Raw genomic sequence first — 19,264 nt, 5'->3', positions numbered from 1 at the left:
TTATTTTGAAGCCAATCCTAGACATCGTGTCATTTCACCCATAAATATTCCATCATGGGTCTCTAAAAGATAAAGGCTCTATTTAAAAAATGTTTTAAGTGTATTTATTTTGAGAGAGACCGAGAACGTGAACGGGGGAGGAACAGAGAGCGAGGAGAGAGAATCCTAAACAGGACCTATGCTGTCATCGTGGAGCCTGACCTAGGGTTCAGTCGCACAAACTGTGAGATCATGACCTGAGCTGAAAGCAAGAGTCAGGTGCTTAACCGACTGAGCCTCCCAGGCCCCCTGTGACTCTATTGAAAGAAATAACTGGAGTTATTAAAAATAACTTATGATGCCATTTTCTCACCCCTCCCCCACCAATTGACAATAAATTGCTAGGAGCATCAGATATCCAGTGGTCAAATCTCCCCGACTCTCTGATAAGTATTATTTTGCATTTGTTTTATTCTAATTGAGATGGAAATTAAGAGTGACCCATGGCCTTTAGTTGCTATGTCTCTATGCATTTGTCTTGCCTCTTTTTACCCACTTTGCATAGTATTTGTGAAGGACCCGGACGGAGCGTTTGGCCGTCACGTTCTCACGTTCAGAGTTTTGTTGATTGCATTCTGTAGTGTGTCTTCATGTGCTTTATCTCCTGTATTTGTTGTAAACTGGTGGTCTAGAGGCTTGATCTGACTCAGGTTAGATTTTTTGGCATGTGTGCCTCAAAGATCATGCTGTATCCTTCCGTCGGGAGCTGCATGCTGTCCAGTGGCCTTCCCTTTTGTGACATCAACAGCCATTGTTGATCATTACCTGGATCCATTAACTTACGACCAAAGCGATGCTCATACGCAGCCGGGACTAGAACCACTGGTTTGAACGCCCAGACGAGGGGACTGTGTCTTTGGTCTCCACTGTCTTTGCAGGGTCCTTGAACAGAGGCAGGTGAAAGTGATGTGTCTCCTTTTTCCATCTTCATTGAGGATGTTTTTCTCCCTTCTTCCTCTTTTGGTTAGCTACATGTAATTATTTAGGCAGAAGCATATGGCATTATTATTTTGGAGGCTTGTGATTGTGACATCCCTTGCTGTTGGTGTGAACCAGGTAATTTAAAAAAGTATAATTGTGGGGCGCCTGGGTGGCGCAGTCGGTTAAGCGTCCGACTTCAGCCAGGTCACGATCTCGCGGTCCGGGAGTTCGAGCCCCGCGTCAGGCTCTGGGCTGATGGCTCAGAGCCTGGAGCCTGTTTCCGATTCTGTGTCTCCCTCTCTCTCTGCCCCTCCCCCGTTCATGCTCTGTCTCTCTCTGTCCCAAAAATAAATAAACGTTGAAAAAAAAAAAAATTAAAAAAAAAAAAAGTATAATTGTGTTTTTTTGTTTTTGGAATGGTTATGGGGATTGGAGATTGCGCAAAGCACTCTGACTTACCTTTGCAAAAATATGTTTGTGTTGTTTTAGCGAAACGTTTCTCCAGCTTTTGGGGATCTGTGGTAGCCCTTGACCCCAGATCTGCCATCCATTTGGTTATTTTGTATTTGGGGGCTCTGAATAATATTTAAGTGACAAAAAAGGTTTGCTTCATTTTTTTTTCTTTACTTATTTATTTTGAGAGAGAGAGAGAGAGAGCCAGTGAACAAGCTGGGAGGCACAGAGAGAATCTCAAGCAGGCTCCATGCTGTGAGCTCAGAACCCAAATGGGGCTCGAACTCACGAACCGTGAGATCATGCCCAAATCAAGAGTTGGACACTTAGCCGAGTGAGCTACCTAGGCACCCCAAAAGGTTTTGTTTCTAAATTAAGTTAGAAAGTTGTAGGGACTTTCACCATTCATGAGTTTGAGCCCCGTGTCGGGCTCTGTACTCACAGCACAGAGCCTGCTTGGGATTCTCTCTCTCCCTCTCTCTCTGTTCCTCCCCTGCTCTCTCTCACTCTCTCAGAATGAATAAACTTAAAAAAAGAAAGTCGTATTGATAAATAACACAAGAAAGGTGCCCAGGACTTTTCTAGGCGTATACCAGGCTGTAATGCAGAGTTTGACGTATATTACGTGGAGAGAACAATTCTAGTTGGTAGAAAGTTGTTGTGTTAGATAATTAGAACCTCTGGAAGGGCAATACATTTGGTCTTCTAATTGTGCAGAGTATGTCCCAAATGACTACACCAGGTCAGGTGAAGCTGTGGTCCTCACAGATGGGCTGAGCACGGGGAATGTCTTGGTTAGCTTGGGCTGCCATAACACGATACCGTAGACTTGGGGGCTTAAACAATAGACATTTATTTTCTCACAGTCCTGGAGGCTGGCAGTCCAAGATCAAGGTGTTGGCAGGTTTGATTTTTCCTGCAGCCCCCTTCCTTGGCTTGCAGATGGCCATCTTCTTAATGTGTCCTCTCATGGTCTTTTTCTGTGTGTGTATCACAGGTGTCTCTTCCTCTTACAAGGACACCGTTTCTATTGGGTGAGAGCCCCACTTTAATGACCTCATTTAACTGTGATTACCTCCTTAAAGGCCCTATCTCCAAAGATAGTCACAGTGGGGATTAGGGCTTTCACATGTGAGTTTTGTGGGGGGGAGGGGGATACAGTTCAGCCTATCCTAGTGAAGGGGGATCCCAGGGCTGAGATGCTCTAGGTCTAGGAAAGCATGATGATCCTGTGGAATCTTCTTGGGCTCAGGGGGCTTGGCCTTGGGAGGGGAATAGGTATGAGAAAGACTGGGCCTTGCTTGCTATAGAGGGTTTGGGGCTGCTGGGTCAGGAATATCAGGAGCCAGGCCCTGGGCCACAAGATGGGCACTGTGGCTTGGGACTCAGAAGTAAGCCCAGTCATCAGCTTTAGGACCACCATGAAGCCTGGCAAGCTGCAAGGATGATCTCATGCCGAGTCTCTGTGGAAGTTAGCTTCCTCCACGCCCATACCCTTGCCTTCTCTCTGTGAGGTAGACTGGCCGAGAGAGGAGCACGTCAGGCCCAGGAGAGTCAGTGCAAGGGGAATGACTCCACTGTAGGACTCAGCTGTAGAACTCGCCCCCATGGAGGGGACCTTAGTCCAAATCACAGCATCTAGAGCAGTCTCATAAATGCAGGTCCCGTCTGGGTTAGGGCCATCTCCAAAGGTTGACTCTGGCCTCCAGCTATTGGCCAGGGCCCCATGAACCGGGACTGGCTTCCCAGAGAGAGAGGTTGTCGGGACAACATGGTTATCAAGACCAGCCAAGTGGACTTGGGGTTCACAGTGAGGCCCCAGGACCAGGGTGTAAGCCGAGGGGAGGGTAGAGTACAAAGTAAGAACGGAGACAGAAGCTCTTAGTCCTAGGGAAAGGCCCAATCTGTGGGGTTGTGAAAAGACCCCTCAGTGTAGCCACCCTGCAGGTTCTAAGAACTCTCCAGGCCACCTTTGGGATGGATGGCAGCAGACCATTTCGCATGGGCTTCTATACGCCAGGCTCAGTTTTCTGCCTGGAAACTGAACTGACCTAGAGAGGAGGGGGAGAGGCAGAGGAGTCAGGCCTGGCCCTTCGGGAAGGAAACAGCCAGCAGGGCTGAGAGCCCCTATTGGGCACGTGTGTGAGACTGCTTCCTCTGGCTGGCCAGCCAATGGTATGGTTTCTGTGTTATGTCTACAGTTGCAGCCTCACGGTGAGAGCAGACCGTCCTGCCTATCAGCAGATAACCTGCTTGTGGCAAAAAGATATATATAGAAATTTCGCAATGCAAGGCAGGATAATGATAAGGCGGTAAGAGTTCAGAGACAGGAAGACAGGGAATCATGACGGGCTAGAGACTAGGGAGAATTATTTTTCTAAAAATCTTTGTGAGAAATTTTAAACGTTCAGAAAGATTGAGTGAATCCATCTACCACTTAGCTTTAGTAGTTGTTAACATTTTGCCATGTGTGGTTTATCTAACTATACATATATATGCATATATATGCGTATATACATATATATGTATATATATGTAGTTATACCTATGTTGTGTCTATACATAATATATAATAATATGTACTGTGTATTCTTTTTAAGTTTATTTTGAGAGAGAGCGAGCACATGTGTGAGCAGGAGAGGAGCGGGGGGGGGGGGGAAGAGAGAGAATCCCAAGCAGACTCCACACTGTCAGTGCAGAGCCCAGTGTGGGGCTCGATCTCATGAACCATGAGATCATGACCTGAGCCAAAACCAAGAGTCGGATGCTTAACCGACTGAGTCACCCAGGTGCCCCAATACTACATATTTAATAACATATGATATGTAAATATACATGTACCACATACACACCCCTACTTATTTTTCCTTGCTAAAACATTTGAAACTCCTGCGAACATCTCCTAAGAATAAGGATACTCTCTCTCTTATGTAATTATAACAGCATGATCACATGTGAGAAAATTAACAACTGTTTCCTGATATCTGATATTTGGGCCCTAATCAGGTAAGGATCTGAGTGATAACAATAATAATAATAATAACTAATATTTATTGGACACTTAGTATGTTGTAGGTCCTGTGCTCAGTGCTTTATGGTTATTACCTTATTTAATTTCCCTAACAGATAGGAATATTGTCAGGTACTATTGTCATCTCATTTTATTTAATGTAATTTTTAAAAAGTTTTTATTTACTTATTTTGAGAGGGGGTATGAGCGGGAGAAGGGCAGAGAGAGAGGGAGACAGGGAGAATCCCAAGCAGGCTCCGTGCTTTCAGCACAGAGCCTGACTCAGGGCTCGAACTCATGAACTGTGAGATCATGACCTGATCCAGAATCAAGAGTCGGATGCTGAACTGCATGAGCCATCCAGGTGCCCCTGTCATCCCATCTTGTAAGCCAGGGAACAAGTTCAGGGAGTTAAGTGACTCATGTGACTCCCACAGCTACTAAGTGGTGGGTGATTCCAGACCTAAGGCTTTTTGACGATAGAACGCTCCCTTTCGGCCGCTACTCTAGTGAGTAAGGAGCCTTCACCCGCCTTCACGACTGGTGCCAGGGAACGTGGGGGGTGGGTATAAAGAGGAGGGGGAGGAAGGCATTCCAGGGGCGTGGGGTCAGATCCTGAAAACACCATTTGGGTGCTCGGGAAATTTCACAGCAAGAGACTGGCTGGGCTGTGGTTTGCAGCTGATTTCATCCCCTTCTGTCTTTTGACCAGGCACTGCTTACTATCTTTTCCACTAGGACTGGGTAGGGAAAGAATCGTGGCAGTGTGTTAGCAGCTCTGCTGAAAGATTTGACGGGAGAGAAGGAAGGCGGAAGGGTGAAGGTGACCTGGGGGTTCTTGGTTTTCCACTGGGCCCCCTGCAGTGTGGTGGATGATGAGTAGCTGTCTGGCTTGGTGGCAGGATCTTGCCTAATTCGGTGGCCAAAGGATCTTGCAGAAAGAGCTCCTTTGCCTTTGGGGGGGGGGCGGCCACCTTGGTCACACGACTGTGGTCTCGTCGGTCTGTACCTGGGCTTAACCTTTCCTATTCTCTCCCTCCACCAGCTCGCAGACTTCAGAAGAGAGCGCCATTGAGACAGGTTCCAGCAGCTCTACCTTCGTCAAGAGAGAGGATGAAACCATCGAGGACATCGACATGATGGATGACATTGGCATAGACTCCTCAGACCTGGTAGAGGACAGCTTCCTGTGACTGGCAGATTCAGGGGGTACCTTCCACTCTTGGAGCCACCTTGGATCCCTTTAAGAAAACCACTTTATTGCAATACAAAGTTGGGGAGGAGGACTTGGACGATGTGTAAAGAGAAGTTCCCAGCCAAGGGCCTCAGGGAGCCTTCTAAATATGGATGAATGGGATATTTCGGAATGAACTTTCTTAGCGTTGCCCTTGCAATGCTTTAGTAGCATCTCAGCGGTGTGTGAAGTTTGGAGATAGATGGACAAAGAAATAATAGGCCACGGAAGGTGAACTTTGTGTTTCAAGGGCATTGGTGAGAGTCCAACATACACGATTTTTATTTACGAGAAAACTCCAGCATTGTAATTATGTAAATAACTCTAACTGAGGGTGTGTTTAGATTTCTATTAACTGTCTGGACTTCTGAAGAGACCACTCAACCCATCCATGTACTTCCTGCTTGAAACCTGGTATCAGTTGCCGTTGAACTTTCCTGGGAAGTACATGCAAAACCACTTTTGAACCTTAAAAGGTACTGGTACTATAGCATCTTACTTTTTTTTTTTTTTTTTTTTAGTGTTAAAGAGATAAAGAATAATAATTAACCAATCTTGTTTACTAGATTTGGGTCATTTAGAAGCCCAGCCACTCATTTTCATATTGTAATCTACTGTTATCAGTAATGCTACATGTGTAATGTGTAACACGTTTTCCCTACAGAGAAAGCACAATTTAAAAAAAAAGATTCTTACTAAGTAGGCGACAAGTTTGACAGTTTGTGACATTTATATCAAATAACCGATGTTTCTCTATAAAATATGGTAATAGCTTTAGTGGATTAAATTTAGTTGAACATAGAGAACAGTAAAAGTAGTGTCTTCCAGGAAGTCAGTGTTTTTAACTGTGTGCCGAATAGGTTCCCTAATCCGTTGTACTAAAAACAATTAACTGCCCTCTGAAGTAATGGGATTTGAAAGAAACAAAACCCCGAAATCCTAAATGTTCGCAATCTAAAGGCATAAGCCTATGCCTAACATGACTTGTCATGTTACTACCCAGTGGAAAATACAATCATCGGTAAAAAGACTGGATTTGCAGAGGTCGTTTTCATGCTTGGTGATAACTTTGGTGGATCCCCAAATCTGTGTTTTTAAAATGTTACAAACCCTAGAAGGGTCAGAAGGATGCCTGGAATATCAGCCCCCTTTCTTTCATCTCATACCCCAAAGAGAAATAGTTTGAAACTGTGAGAACATAAAGGCATTATTTAATGAATACTGCATGCACATTGGCCTGGATCCTTGGTTCCCAAATGGGATCGCAACTGGGAACACCAGATTCTAGGTCCCCACCCCAGATCTTCTGAATTATTAAGTCTGGTCAGGAGTAGGAACCTGTCTTTTTATAAACTCCCTGGCTGTTTTGATTAGCCAGGTTTGGGCAACGCCAGCTTAGGGTACAGGAAGTTGCCATGGGACACAGATAATTTGAAATTTGGAACTAGGCTAGAAGTCAGCCATGCAGGAAGCCTACCATTTAAGTCCTTGGCTTTGGGTCAGTGACGTTTAATGCCATATATGTGGCAATTGCTGCCCTTAATTTAACTTTCCAGTCTTAGCTGAGGCTGCGAAAGCAAAACCTTGGTTTAGCACGTCTTTCCAAAAGTAAAGACATTGCTCCCTACTGCATGGGGGACCTGAACTTGCCACCCAACCCCGCCCCCAGCCCCCCAGAGGCATGTACAAAAATGATGCGATTCAGAGTGCCAGGTCTCTGTATAACCAGGTTAATATTTTGGTGAAAACAAAAAAAAAAACCTAAAAAGTTGTGCTGAAATTTTGGGGTGACATAGCAGGACACATTGTCACCTCCATCCAAACTGTCAGACGGATTGGGGTGGGTTCATTGGCATTCTCTGCACTACTGCTTAATTGCTGACACCATATGAATGAAACATGGGCTGTGATTGCCGCAATCACCGTCCGTGCTCCTTGGAAGAAATAGCAGCAGAAACAAGGTACTTGACTACCTAGTGGTATAATCTCAGTGCAAGCCCCAACTTTCTTACCCACCTTTTTCATACTAAGTGTGAAGACTGAGCCAGATTGGCCAATTAAAAAAGAAAATCTGACTAGGTTCTGTAGAGCCAATTAGACTTGAAATACATTTGTGTTTCTAGAATCACAGCTCAAGCATTCTGTTTATCGCTCACTCTCCCTTGTACAGCCTTCTTTTGTTGGTGCTTTGCATTTTGATGTTCCTTTGAATTTTGTGTGACATCATGGGGCTGGATGAAAATTCTCAGACAAGCAGGTTCCAGTCCTAATGAATACTCCCACCTAAGTTTTTGTGTGACTGCATCTTATTTTTTTTAACAGTATTTTCATTGTATCACAGACTTGTTTCCTTTTTGGCCTCCTGCAAAACTGCCAGATGAAAATTTGCCAATCCTTCCTGCTTTCTGTTTTTATGAAGACAATCAAAGCTGGCCTGAGAAACACAATTTGTGACTTTTTTTTTTAAATGATCAATGATGTCCTTAAAATGTGGTCTGCCAATCTGTACAAACGGTCCTATTTTTGTGAAGAGGGACGTGACATAAAATGATGTTATACATCAATATGTATATATGTATTTCTTTATAGACTTGGAGAATACTGCCAAAACATTTATGACAAGCTGTATCACTGCCTTTGTTTATATTTTTTTTGACTGTGATATTCCCCACAGGCACATTAACTGTTGCACTTTTGAATGTCCAAAATTTATATTTTAGAAAAATAAAGAGAAAAATACATAAGTGTTTCCAAAACAGTGGTGTGGTGAATGTTTGTGAAGTAACTCAATAGGTAGGGTCTACTGATAAAAAATGTACTACAGAACGCCCCGTTTGTGTTTTTGTTTTAAAACATGTAAATGAAGATCTTTATATTTCAATAAATGATATATATAATTTAAAGTTACACTAAGGTCCCAGCATTTTTGTTTTTAGCTGAATCACATAAATTAAAGCAATCTTGTTCAATGCGCTTTCTGAGTAGTATTTCAGTAGGGCTTCATATCGTGGTTTTGATGAAACCAATGGGAAATTTAAGATTTAAACGTTATTTGAGCATGTTAGTTTTCAGACACAGCGTTTAACTTAAAGATAACCGGCACTTGGCTCATCCTCAATCCTATTGTTTGTTTGTTTGAATAGCATTTTATTGCATCGTGTTTTTCTCCCCCGCAGGAGCACAGGAGTGCATTTGCAACATTCAAACATTGTAGGTGTGTGTGATACGAGCGATTAAAGGCTTTCTTCACTATATCTTCTTCCCTGTCCCTGTCCGGGTTCCCAGAGGCAGAATTGCATCTTTCATCTTTCCACTCTCCTCTCCGTGCATCTGCTTATGTACCCGTATCTACATCTCTATTTTTGCTTCATGTTTTACCTAAATGGTATTTACTTTACGTAACGCTTTGTAAAGTGCTTTTTTTCCTTTTTTAAATCGGCTTTATTTCCTACAGCAGTTTTAGGTTCACAGTAAAATTGAACAGAAGGTATGGAGGTTTCCCGTATACCCCCTCTCCCCACTCATGCAAAGCCTCCCCTATTATCAGCATCTCCCACGAGAGTGGTACATTTGTTCCAATTGATGAACCTATACGCATACATCATTATCAGAGCTTATACTGCTCTTCTCTTTTTTTTTTTTTTTTTTTAAATTTTTTTTTTTTTTTCGTTTATTTATTTTTGGGACAGAGAGAGACAGAGCATGAACGGGGGAGGGGCAGAGAGAGAGGGAGACACAGAATCGGAAACAGGCTCCAGGCTCTGAGCCATCAGCCCAGAGCCTGATGCGGGGCTCGAACTCCCAGAACGCGAGATCGTGACCTGGCTGAAGTCGGACGCTTAACCGACTGCGCCACCCAAGCGCCCCTCTGCTCTTCTCTTTTAATGCTATGTTTTACAGAGCTCTGTGAGAAGTACATATAGATAGACCTCCCTTGATTTTTATCAGCTATATAGTTTCTCATTATGTGAATATACCATAATTTATGCAATCATGTTTCTATAGGTGCATTTATAGGTTCCCATTCTTCGCTACAGAAATGACTTCTTGAATAGCCTTGTGCACACATAGGAGTGTCTTGTTAGGGTAGAATCCTGGAAATAAAATTGCTACGCCAAAGGGTGTGCGGAAATAAACTGATGTTAAGCCCAAGCCTTCACTTCCGACTGTCACAGTAAATTTTGGAACGGGAGTCACCTGCTTTGCAGATTATTTTATTAGCCCTAGTTTTCTCGGGTCTCCTCTACCTCTCATTGCTCGCTGTGAAGTCGTAAGTGTCAGGAGGGTGTCAGTTTTTGCACTCTGAGGCATGCCGAATCAAACGACATGGATTTACAAAACAAAAATCGCATAATTCAGTTTCTTTTCTTTTTTTTTTAAATTTTTTTTTACATTTTTTTAAATTTATTTTTGAGAGAGAGAGAGATACAGAGCACAAGTGGGGGAGGGGCAGAGAGAGAGGGAGACACAGAATCTGAAGCAGGCTCCAGGCTCCGAGCTGGCAGCACAGAGCCCGATGTGGGGCTCGAACCCACGAGCCGTGAGATCATGACCTGAGCCGAAGTCAGTTGCTTAACTGACTGAGCCACCCAGGCGCCCCTATTTATTTTATTTTATTTTATTTTTTTATTTTTTTTAATTCAATTTGTTTTCAATTTCCGGTTATGGAAATTGATTGTTATTAATAATTGGAATATAGCACCCTATTCCAACAGAACTCCTTCTGGCCCATATTCAATCAGCCTGCAGGTCAAAGTACACCTCCTTGGAGTTAAGTTAGAAGATGTCAATGTAGGCTGAGTATTGGCTCTGCTTCTGTTCAGCCCCAGAAAGGAGAGGGATCATCAGGAACAATAATCCTACTGATTAAACAATAGCTGCCTAATCTAGCATCCACACAAAGCGCTAAGCCTGCAGAGAGATCTTTCTGTTCTGCTGTTTAACGTATAACTCTACCTCTCAATATAGTATAGACAACGCGGCCTTCTTTATCCCCTCGTGATGATAAAAATGACTTTTACTATTGGAGGATTTTCCAGCTTTTTCAAAGATCCTGTTCACATTCACTTCTTTTGATTCTCAAGATGGGATTTTGAGGCAGGGAAGAGAGTTTATAGATGAGGAAACCCAGTGACTTCTAAAAATCATACAGCGGAGTGATGAGAGCATGAGGGCCAGAAATTCGAAATTGTACCAATTCCAGCGCTGTTTATACCACAACAGACCAGGGAAAGCAAGAGATACTGAGAAGCCTTGCTGCTAGAGGTATTTCAAAAGACAAGTGATGGATTAGTTGGCCTATGGAAGTATTTTACACGTTTATAATAAGGATTTCCTTTTAGGCTATACTACAACAGCTGTAATAATGGATATTATGACTTTAACGGTTATATGCTTCATAAAATGCAGCTCAGGAAAATGACTTAGAATATCTGAATCCATCATAAACTAGGCAATTTTCCCCAAGATAATGGCTATAGAAATGCTTCATTATCTCTGACTCCGAATACATATAAGGATCAAACCCAATCATGTTGTTACAGCAAAATGAATATACTGTGCTTATAACAGACACAATTTTTTTCACCCCTACACTTAAGATACAGGTGAAAAAATATATATGTGGCCTTAATTAGCAGATTATAATGTTCTGTTCCACCCGGTTACATGAATAGCACCTGTGTCCTAGAGGATAATGAACGCATCCTCCAAAATATATTCCTATGTGGCTAATGTTTCCATCACCCACATCCTAGTCCACGTATAAAACAGTGGAGATATCAAGGACACATGGTTTCACATGGCAGGGGGAGCATATTTGCTCCCTGTTTCTGGTTTAAAGGCTAATTGGAATTTTAAAAAGATTTGCCACATTATCCTGGCAGATGGTATTTTGCTTTATCATTATTCATGGGTATTAATGACTTCCCTCTGGAGCATGTGTATCCTGTCTATTTTGAATTTCATTACATTTCATGCTGACTGCTCCGCACAGAATCGGATCCAGTGTTTTCTGTGTGGTGCCTAAGCTGCAGATTGTTGGGTTGGTCAAAGTTTTAGACTTGAGGAGGAATTAAGGAACGCTCTGAAATGAAGAAAACGTTTTTCTTCTCTGACCTGAGTATTCCATCCCATTTCTCGTTTTGTTCGAGCTTGCTGTCCCACAGGGTAGCCTGTCATATCTGGTGTATGTGGAGACAGTTCCAGAGTGGATACATTCTTCGCCAGCCTGAGATGATTAGACACCCGTTCTTTTTCCCTAGAAAGGTTGGGGTTAGTTTCCTAAGTGCAGAAAATGCATGAGGACATGATGTAATGATCTGGCCACAGAAAATCATCTTTTAAATTAATCTCTTCAACAAATATTTATTAGAGAGCAGCCTCTTCTTTGTTTAGGTGATCTCTAGGATATGTAAGCCTCAGTGAGGCAGCTGGCGGAGTTGATTCCAACTGGCTAATTACCTGAGGGGAACATTACATCACAGGGCAGAGCAGCGCAGAACAGAAAATTGTGGTGGGTGGAGGCCACGGTCTGTATGTGGGAGTAACAAGCAGCCGGAGGACTATATCATGTATGTTCTGAGTGATATGGATTATAGCTCCAGGGAGCCTTCTGATAAAACCAAAGCTTTTCTGCAACCAGAGGACATAGAGTGTTGTTGGAACATTCGAGAATGGGAAGGTAGGGCCACGGGAGCCAGACCTGGTAGATTTGCTTCCTGAAGCCCCTGTCCTAGCTTGATTCCAGATACTCTACGGCCAACTTCACATCCCTCCTCCCCAAATTGTATTCCCCTATTCTTAGATGTTGTTGAGCTACGCACTGTTTTAGGCACTGGGATTCAGAAATTAACACGACAGACAAGATCTCTACATCATGGGAGACAGAAATAGTCTTTCTCCAGAGCAGAAAGCAGATTTGTTTAATGGCCAGTATAATAAAGACGATGTCCCCTTCTGGGACAAATGTTGATCACATTCGCTTGCAGCCCATAATAAAAGACTGGTGCTTCCTAAGCTTAGGGCTCTTGAGCTGTGACACAAAGCCAGTGCCTGAATAGCACCCACCCAGGACACATTGCATTACCCCCACAGGGCTTGGGGGGCAGGGAGAACTGATGTAAATACCAAGTTCATGGTATTTACTGGATTGTGAGTAGTAAAGTCCTGTTTCTGACTTAGGAGTCTCTTGTGTTTTCTGGCAGCATCCATGAAACCGTGGTAGGCCAATTTGTTAGCTTGCAAATAGGATAAAACCTCAGACTCTTCATAGTTCTTAACACTAACTGAGCATGGTACCAGCCAAGTAAGATCTCCATCTTCTTACTTCTTCCCCAAACGATGCCCCCCATTAGCCCTGAAGGGACTGTGAGTAGGGAAGGAATTAAAAAGCTCTAGTTGGGGGAAGATAGAGAAGAAACTGATCATCAACATCTTTTTAACGCTGTAACCTTTCCTTCGCCTTCTTCAGTAGGTCCAAGATGGGGAAATAGAAATTAAACCTTCTCACAAAGTTCAGAGTTGATATAGTTACTATACTGGAGGAACTAGAGAACATTTCATTATCTAAGCATGACAAAAAATGTCAATGGGTTGATTCTAAATTTCATCCAAAGGGACAGGAAGAATGAACTCTACAGAATAGGTATGTAGGGGAAGTTATGGGACAATAATTAATTAAGGTTGTTTTCTATTATAATACATGCTCAACCCAACCATTGCATCTCAACTCTACAGAAAACAGGGAAAAAATAGCAATTTCCTACTTTTTGTGAGAATGATATATTTTGGTGCAGCCATTCAGCTCCTATCATAGCTCCTTTTGCAACCAGAGTGAGACTATAGTGATGGTAGGATCTAAGAGATGTCCACAGTGAGGGTAAGGTTGCAACACTCTATGATCTATTTATGATTTGGGAAATAAGAATCCTTCCAAATCAAAGCATAGAGTGATATTTTGTCATATTTTTTCTAAAAAGACATTTATTTAGTCGTTAGTCAACAACCATTTCTCATGTATTAAGTCCTAGGGATACTAATATCACTCATGTTCAGTGAATATTGTGGTAAATCAAATTATGCTTTAGAACTATATTCCTCCCCCTCATCTTCACAGGGGAAGTAGATATTCTCACTGCAGTGATGTTAGACTTGACCATGTAACTCTCTTTGACTTACAGGATGTTAACAGACATGATACAGTGGATGCTTGAAATTTGTGTTTAGGGCTTATGCTCTTGACATCTTAGCAATATTGAGTCTTCCAACATGTGGACATGATTACCTCTGTAGTTAGTTAGGTCTTCTTTATCCTAATATCTCAGTTATAAAAACTATATTTTATAGTTTTATGTATTTACATACATTCTGTTAATTTTTTCTAAATATTTCATTTTTTGATGCCATACATAGCATTTTTTCTATATCTATTTATAGCTGGTATGTAGAAATGCAATTGACCTTATATTCTGCAACTCTGTAGGTTCCTAAAAAATTTTTTTTATACAGAAAGTTATGTTATCTTTAAGTAAAGACAATTTTACCTCTTCCTACCCAATTTGGATGCCTTTTATTTGTTTCACTTATCTTATTTCATTGGCTAGGAATTCCACTACATAATTAAATGGATGTGGTTGATTAGGAAAGCTTTTTCCTGCATCTATTGAAATTATCATATACTTATTGCTCACAGACTTTATTTTACTCCACAAAATTCTTAGGACAGTACAATTATTTATCTAAGGTCCTTATTGCTTACATTATCCGCAGGTGTCTTTATTAAAGTGTTCCCTCCCCTGGGGCACCTGGGTGGCTTAGTCAGTTAAGCTTCAGGCTCTTGATTTCAGCTCTGGTTATGATCTCACTGTTTGTGGGATTGAGCCCTACATTGGGCTCTGTGCTAACGGTGTGGAGCCTGCTTGGGATTCTCGTTCTCCCTCCCTCTCTCCCCTACCCTGCCCAGTGCTCTCTCTTTCTCTCAAAATAAGTAAATACACATTTAAAAAAAGTTTCCTCCTCAGATGCTTTAGGCTGGGGTCTCTCTCTCTCTTTTTTAATGTTTATTTATTTATTTTGAGAAAGAGAGAGAGTGTGAACATGAGTGGGGGCGGGCAGAAAGAGAGAGAGAGACAGAGAGAGAGAGAGAGAATCCCAAGCAGGCTCTGAGCTCTCAGTGCAGAGCAGAGCCTGAGGTGGGACTCTATCTCACTAAGTGTGAGATCATGACTTGAGCTGAAATCTAGAGTCGGAAGCTTAACCGACTGAGCCACCCAGGCACTCCAAGTCTTTTTTTGTTCTAAGACTCTTTTATTTTTTTAATTTACTTTATTTTATTTTTTATTAAGTTTTTAATTTTAATTACATTATAGTTAACATACAGTTTATATTAGTTTCAAGTGTACAATATGGTGATTCAACAATTCAACAACGTATTTATTACTCAGTGCTCATCATAAGTGTACTCTTAATCCCCTTCAGCTATTTCACCCATCCCCCCCACCTCCCCTCTGATGTGCTTTATTTTAATAGAGTACACACAGTTAAAGCTTTTTTTTTTTCCAACAAGAATATTTTTTTACTTGAAGCATACTTCAGAATACGTGGTTCTAAAAGATATATATAGAACATTCCATCCTTATTCATAATGGATATTGACTTATAGTTTTCTATTCTTGTCATGTCTTTGTCTTAGTTTGTATAAAGGTAATAAAATGGCCTTATATAACGAGTTGGGACATGTTTCCTCCTCCTCTGTATTCTGGAAGAGTTTGTGTAGAACTGGTATTATTTCTCCCTTAAATGTTTGATGTAATTCATCAGTGAAGCCATTTAGGCCTGGAAATTTCTTTGTTGGAAGGTTACAAATAATGAATCAATTTCCATAAATGTAGGGCTCTTCAAGCTATCTAATTCTTTTTGAGTAAGTTGGCTAGTTTGTGTTTTTAAAGAAATTTGTCCATATCCATTATGAATATATTAGCAGAAAGTTTTTTACTTTATTGGCATGAAGTTGTTGGTAACATTTCTTATTATTTTTTAATATTGTAAGATCTGTAGTGTTGTCTCCTTGTTCATTCATGATATTGATAATTTGTGTCTTTCTTTTTTTATTGACCAGAGGCTTGTCAATTTTAGGAACAGTTTTGAAAAAAAAAATAAGCTTTTGGTTTCATTGCTTATTCTCTAATGTTTGTCCCATTTCTATTTTATTGATTTCTACTCCTTATTACTTCAGGTTTAATTTGCTTTTTCTTTTCTGGTTTCTTAAGATAGAAGCTTAGATAATTTAGGTAAGACCTTAATACTTCCTTCTAAGAGTTGTAGATGCATTCTACACATTTTGGTAAAGTGCAGTATGATATATGATATATAATTCAAAGGATTATCAAAATACAGAGAAAAAAGCTTTTAATCAATCCAAGGAATGTTGCAGAGAAGTGTTTGAATTGGCCTTTGAAAGATCTTTATCCCCCAGGCAGAGAGGAGGTAAGAACATTCTAAGCCAAAAGAACAATAAACCAGGATTTATGAATTGACCTTTCCTTTATAAAGTGTGCTCATGAATATTTAATAACTATAATCTACAGATAGAGCATCTCCTTGAAAGACAGGGACAGAGCCAGTCATTCCCATAAACCAAAAATGATGTTGAGGCTGAAAGTTTGGGTCTTGAAGTCATCCTTTTAGTTGATACCATTTCAAATGAGAATAGTATAGGCCCAATAGAGTAAAAAAACAAGTACTGTCATGTGTGAAATTCTTGGGTATTGATCAGAACAAAGGTAAAATGAGGTGGAAATAAGGCAGTGTCTGGTTATAACTCTTAGGTATAGATCATTACAAAACACTCATTTGTCAGAGAGATATTACCTTGGAAATCCCAATTTCTCATCTACTTCTACAGTCATGAGACCTTTGTCTCTGCCTAATTTCTACCCTCTGCAGCAGATATTATAGATCGGCTCACTCAACATCTTTCTGTATATTGTTTTTATTGTTTTTTAAAAATACGAATGGTGGAAAACAAAACACTCATTCCCTGGAACCTAGAATTTGGCCATGTGACATGATTCTGGTCAATAAGATGTGAGTATAATTTCTAGGGAGGACTTCCTTATTGCATTAAAAAGGCAAAGATGAGAAAAAGTTTTTGTCTTTCTCACACTGTCCTTCCCATTTCTTCCTGCCTGGAACTTGAAGACACTTCCTAACGTTGTAGCAGCCATCTTTTGACCATGACATTAAAAACCCTAAAAATGGCAGTCCAGGAGACTGCAACAGGTTTCCTGATGACATTCTTCACAAGTGCATTAGCCCTGACCTCTATAATTCCACACTCTTTTTTTTTTTTTTTTATGCTTGCATGACAAAAAATACATGTTTAAGTGACTATTTCCATGTTTTCCATCACTTGCAATAAATGCACTCATAAGTGATGCAACTTTTTATAACAAGCAAAAATGTTGTGTGGGGACGTCTGTAATTCCAAGTTGTAATATACTTTCTTCACTGGGTTTCCAAGACATCAACCTCTCTTGGTTTTCATCTGGCACTGCTGGTCGGTTTTAATCACTCTCTGCTGATCCTTCTCTTCTCCTGGTCTCTATTTATATTGAAGTGCCCCAGGCCAAATTCTGAACCTCATTTCTTTTCTGGTCTCATCTAAGCTCACGGCTTCACATACCATGTATATGCTGGCAATTCCTAAATGCATATTTCCAACCCAGTCCTCTCTCCTGAACTACAGATTCATGTGTCCAACTGCATTCTCAGCGTATTCATTTGGATGTCAGATAGTTGACCTCTTAACTTCGAAACCTGACCCCCCGCTTCTTCCCTCAAGCTTTGTCCATCTTCCGTCTCCCTCAATTCAATTGATGGCAACCCTAATCTTCCAATTGCTTATGCTCCAAATCTTGGAGTCATCCTTGACAATTCTCTTTCTCTTTCTCACACTCTGCGTTTAATCTGGCAAAGACTTTGGTTCTACCTTAAGCCTAACCAAGTGGATTCAGAATCTGGCCACTTCTCATTAACTCCATTGCTACTTCTGTGCACCAAGTCACCATCACCTTTTGCTCTTTTCCCTCCCGTAGTACACTATTTTCAATACCACAGCCAGAGTGATCCTTTAGAAATGAAGTCAGATCGCAGTTACCCCCTTGGCTCAAAACCCTGCAACGGCTCTCCATTTTACTCAGAGTAAAACATAAATTGCTGAAAAGAGGTGTCAAGGCCCTTCAAGGTGTGACCTCTGCCACCTCGCTAACTTCTTCTCCTCTAGTTCACTCTCTTCCAACCTCACTGGCCTCGTTGCTAAATCACAAGAACACACTCATGCTATGGCCTTTGAATTGGCTGTTCCCTTTGCCTGGAATCCTCTTCCCCAGCTATGCTTGGATAATTCACTCATTTTCTTCATATGTCTGTTCAATTTCACTTTTTTTCCATGAAGCCAAGCCTGACTGCTCTATTTCGTATTGACATCGGCACCATCCACCACCTTACTCCCACACTGTCTCTCACCTCCAACACTTCCCTTCCGCCTACCCTCCTCTACTTTTTCTTTTTTCCTCCACTTACGAGCTTCTAATTTACTGTATAATTTATTGTTGTGTTCATTGTTATTTCTGTCTCCTCTGCCAGTATGTAAGCTACATGATTACAGGATTTAAATCTGTTTTCTTGGGGCGCCTGGGTGGCGCAGTCGGTTAAGCGTCCGACTTCAGCCAGGTCACGATCTCGCGGTCCGTGAGTTCGAGCCCCGCGTCGGGCTCTGGGCTGATGGCTCAGAGCCTGGAGCCTGTTTCCGATTCTGTGTCTCCCTCTCTCTCTGCCCCTCCCCCGTTCACGCTCTGTCTCTCTCTGTCCCAAAAATAAATAAACGTTGAAAAAAAAATTAAAAAAAAAAATCTGTTTTCTTTACTGATATATCCCTGGTACCTAGAACAGTGCCTGGTCCAGAGTAAATGTCTAGTAAATATTTGTTGCAGGATTGAGTGAACCACCTATCCACAGAGAGGGTAGTTACAGGAGGCTTCAGGTCAGCAGAGTAATTGAGAAAGCAACACTCTGCCACAACTCTGGCAATTCTGGAGGCCAAATTCAATGTTGACCCCAAAGCTCCTGCCCGTATGAACCGATCTAAAATGCCTATTACATAATGGCTATGCTTTTCTCTAGTGAAAAGAGGAACAACAATTATGACAATGAATGTATGGGACGTTTTTAGTAGGACATATTTGCAAAGCGCTGAAAAGTGTCTAAACAGAGCTTCTCTTAAATCCCCCCAAATCAAACCTCCTTCTGAATGCCTTCATTTACCATCATAACACATCTTTCAGACTTAAGGGAAGAATTGCGTTCCTTATTTTGAATAAAACCCAAAGTTTTTAAATAATTGAAGTATAATTGACATCCAATGTTATATTAGTTTCAGGTGTACCACAGTGATTCAATCTTTGTATACGTTGCAAAACGATCACCTCAATAAGTCTAGCTACCATCCATCACCATACTAAGTTACTACAATATTACTGACTATATTCCCTGTGCTATACATTACATTCACATAGCTTACTTATTTTATAACTGAAAGTTTATACTTC

The 19,264-nt window shown here is 41.4% G+C and overlaps 1 protein-coding gene across 3 annotated transcripts in view; it reads left to right on the top strand.

Annotated features, from left to right (window-relative positions):
• PDGFRA (platelet derived growth factor receptor alpha) overlaps positions 1–8,500 on the top strand; it is a 51,450-nt gene extending 42,950 nt beyond the window's left edge. For all 3 annotated transcript variants that reach the window (XM_030313856.2, XM_030313858.1, XM_030313857.1), the window contains exon 23: positions 5,469–8,500. In XM_030313856.2, coding sequence (XP_030169716.1) covers positions 5,469–5,616 — 148 coding nt within the window. In that variant the 3' untranslated portion in view covers positions 5,617–8,500. The remainder of the gene's footprint in view (positions 1–5,468) is intronic.
• The last annotated feature ends 10,764 nt before the right edge of the window (positions 8,501–19,264 follow it).

Source organism: Lynx canadensis, chromosome B1 (genome assembly GCF_007474595.2).
Source record: "Lynx canadensis isolate LIC74 chromosome B1, mLynCan4.pri.v2, whole genome shotgun sequence".
Lineage (NCBI taxonomy): Eukaryota > Metazoa > Chordata > Mammalia > Carnivora > Felidae > Lynx > Lynx canadensis.
This window is presented reverse-complemented; position numbering and strand designations above follow the sequence as displayed.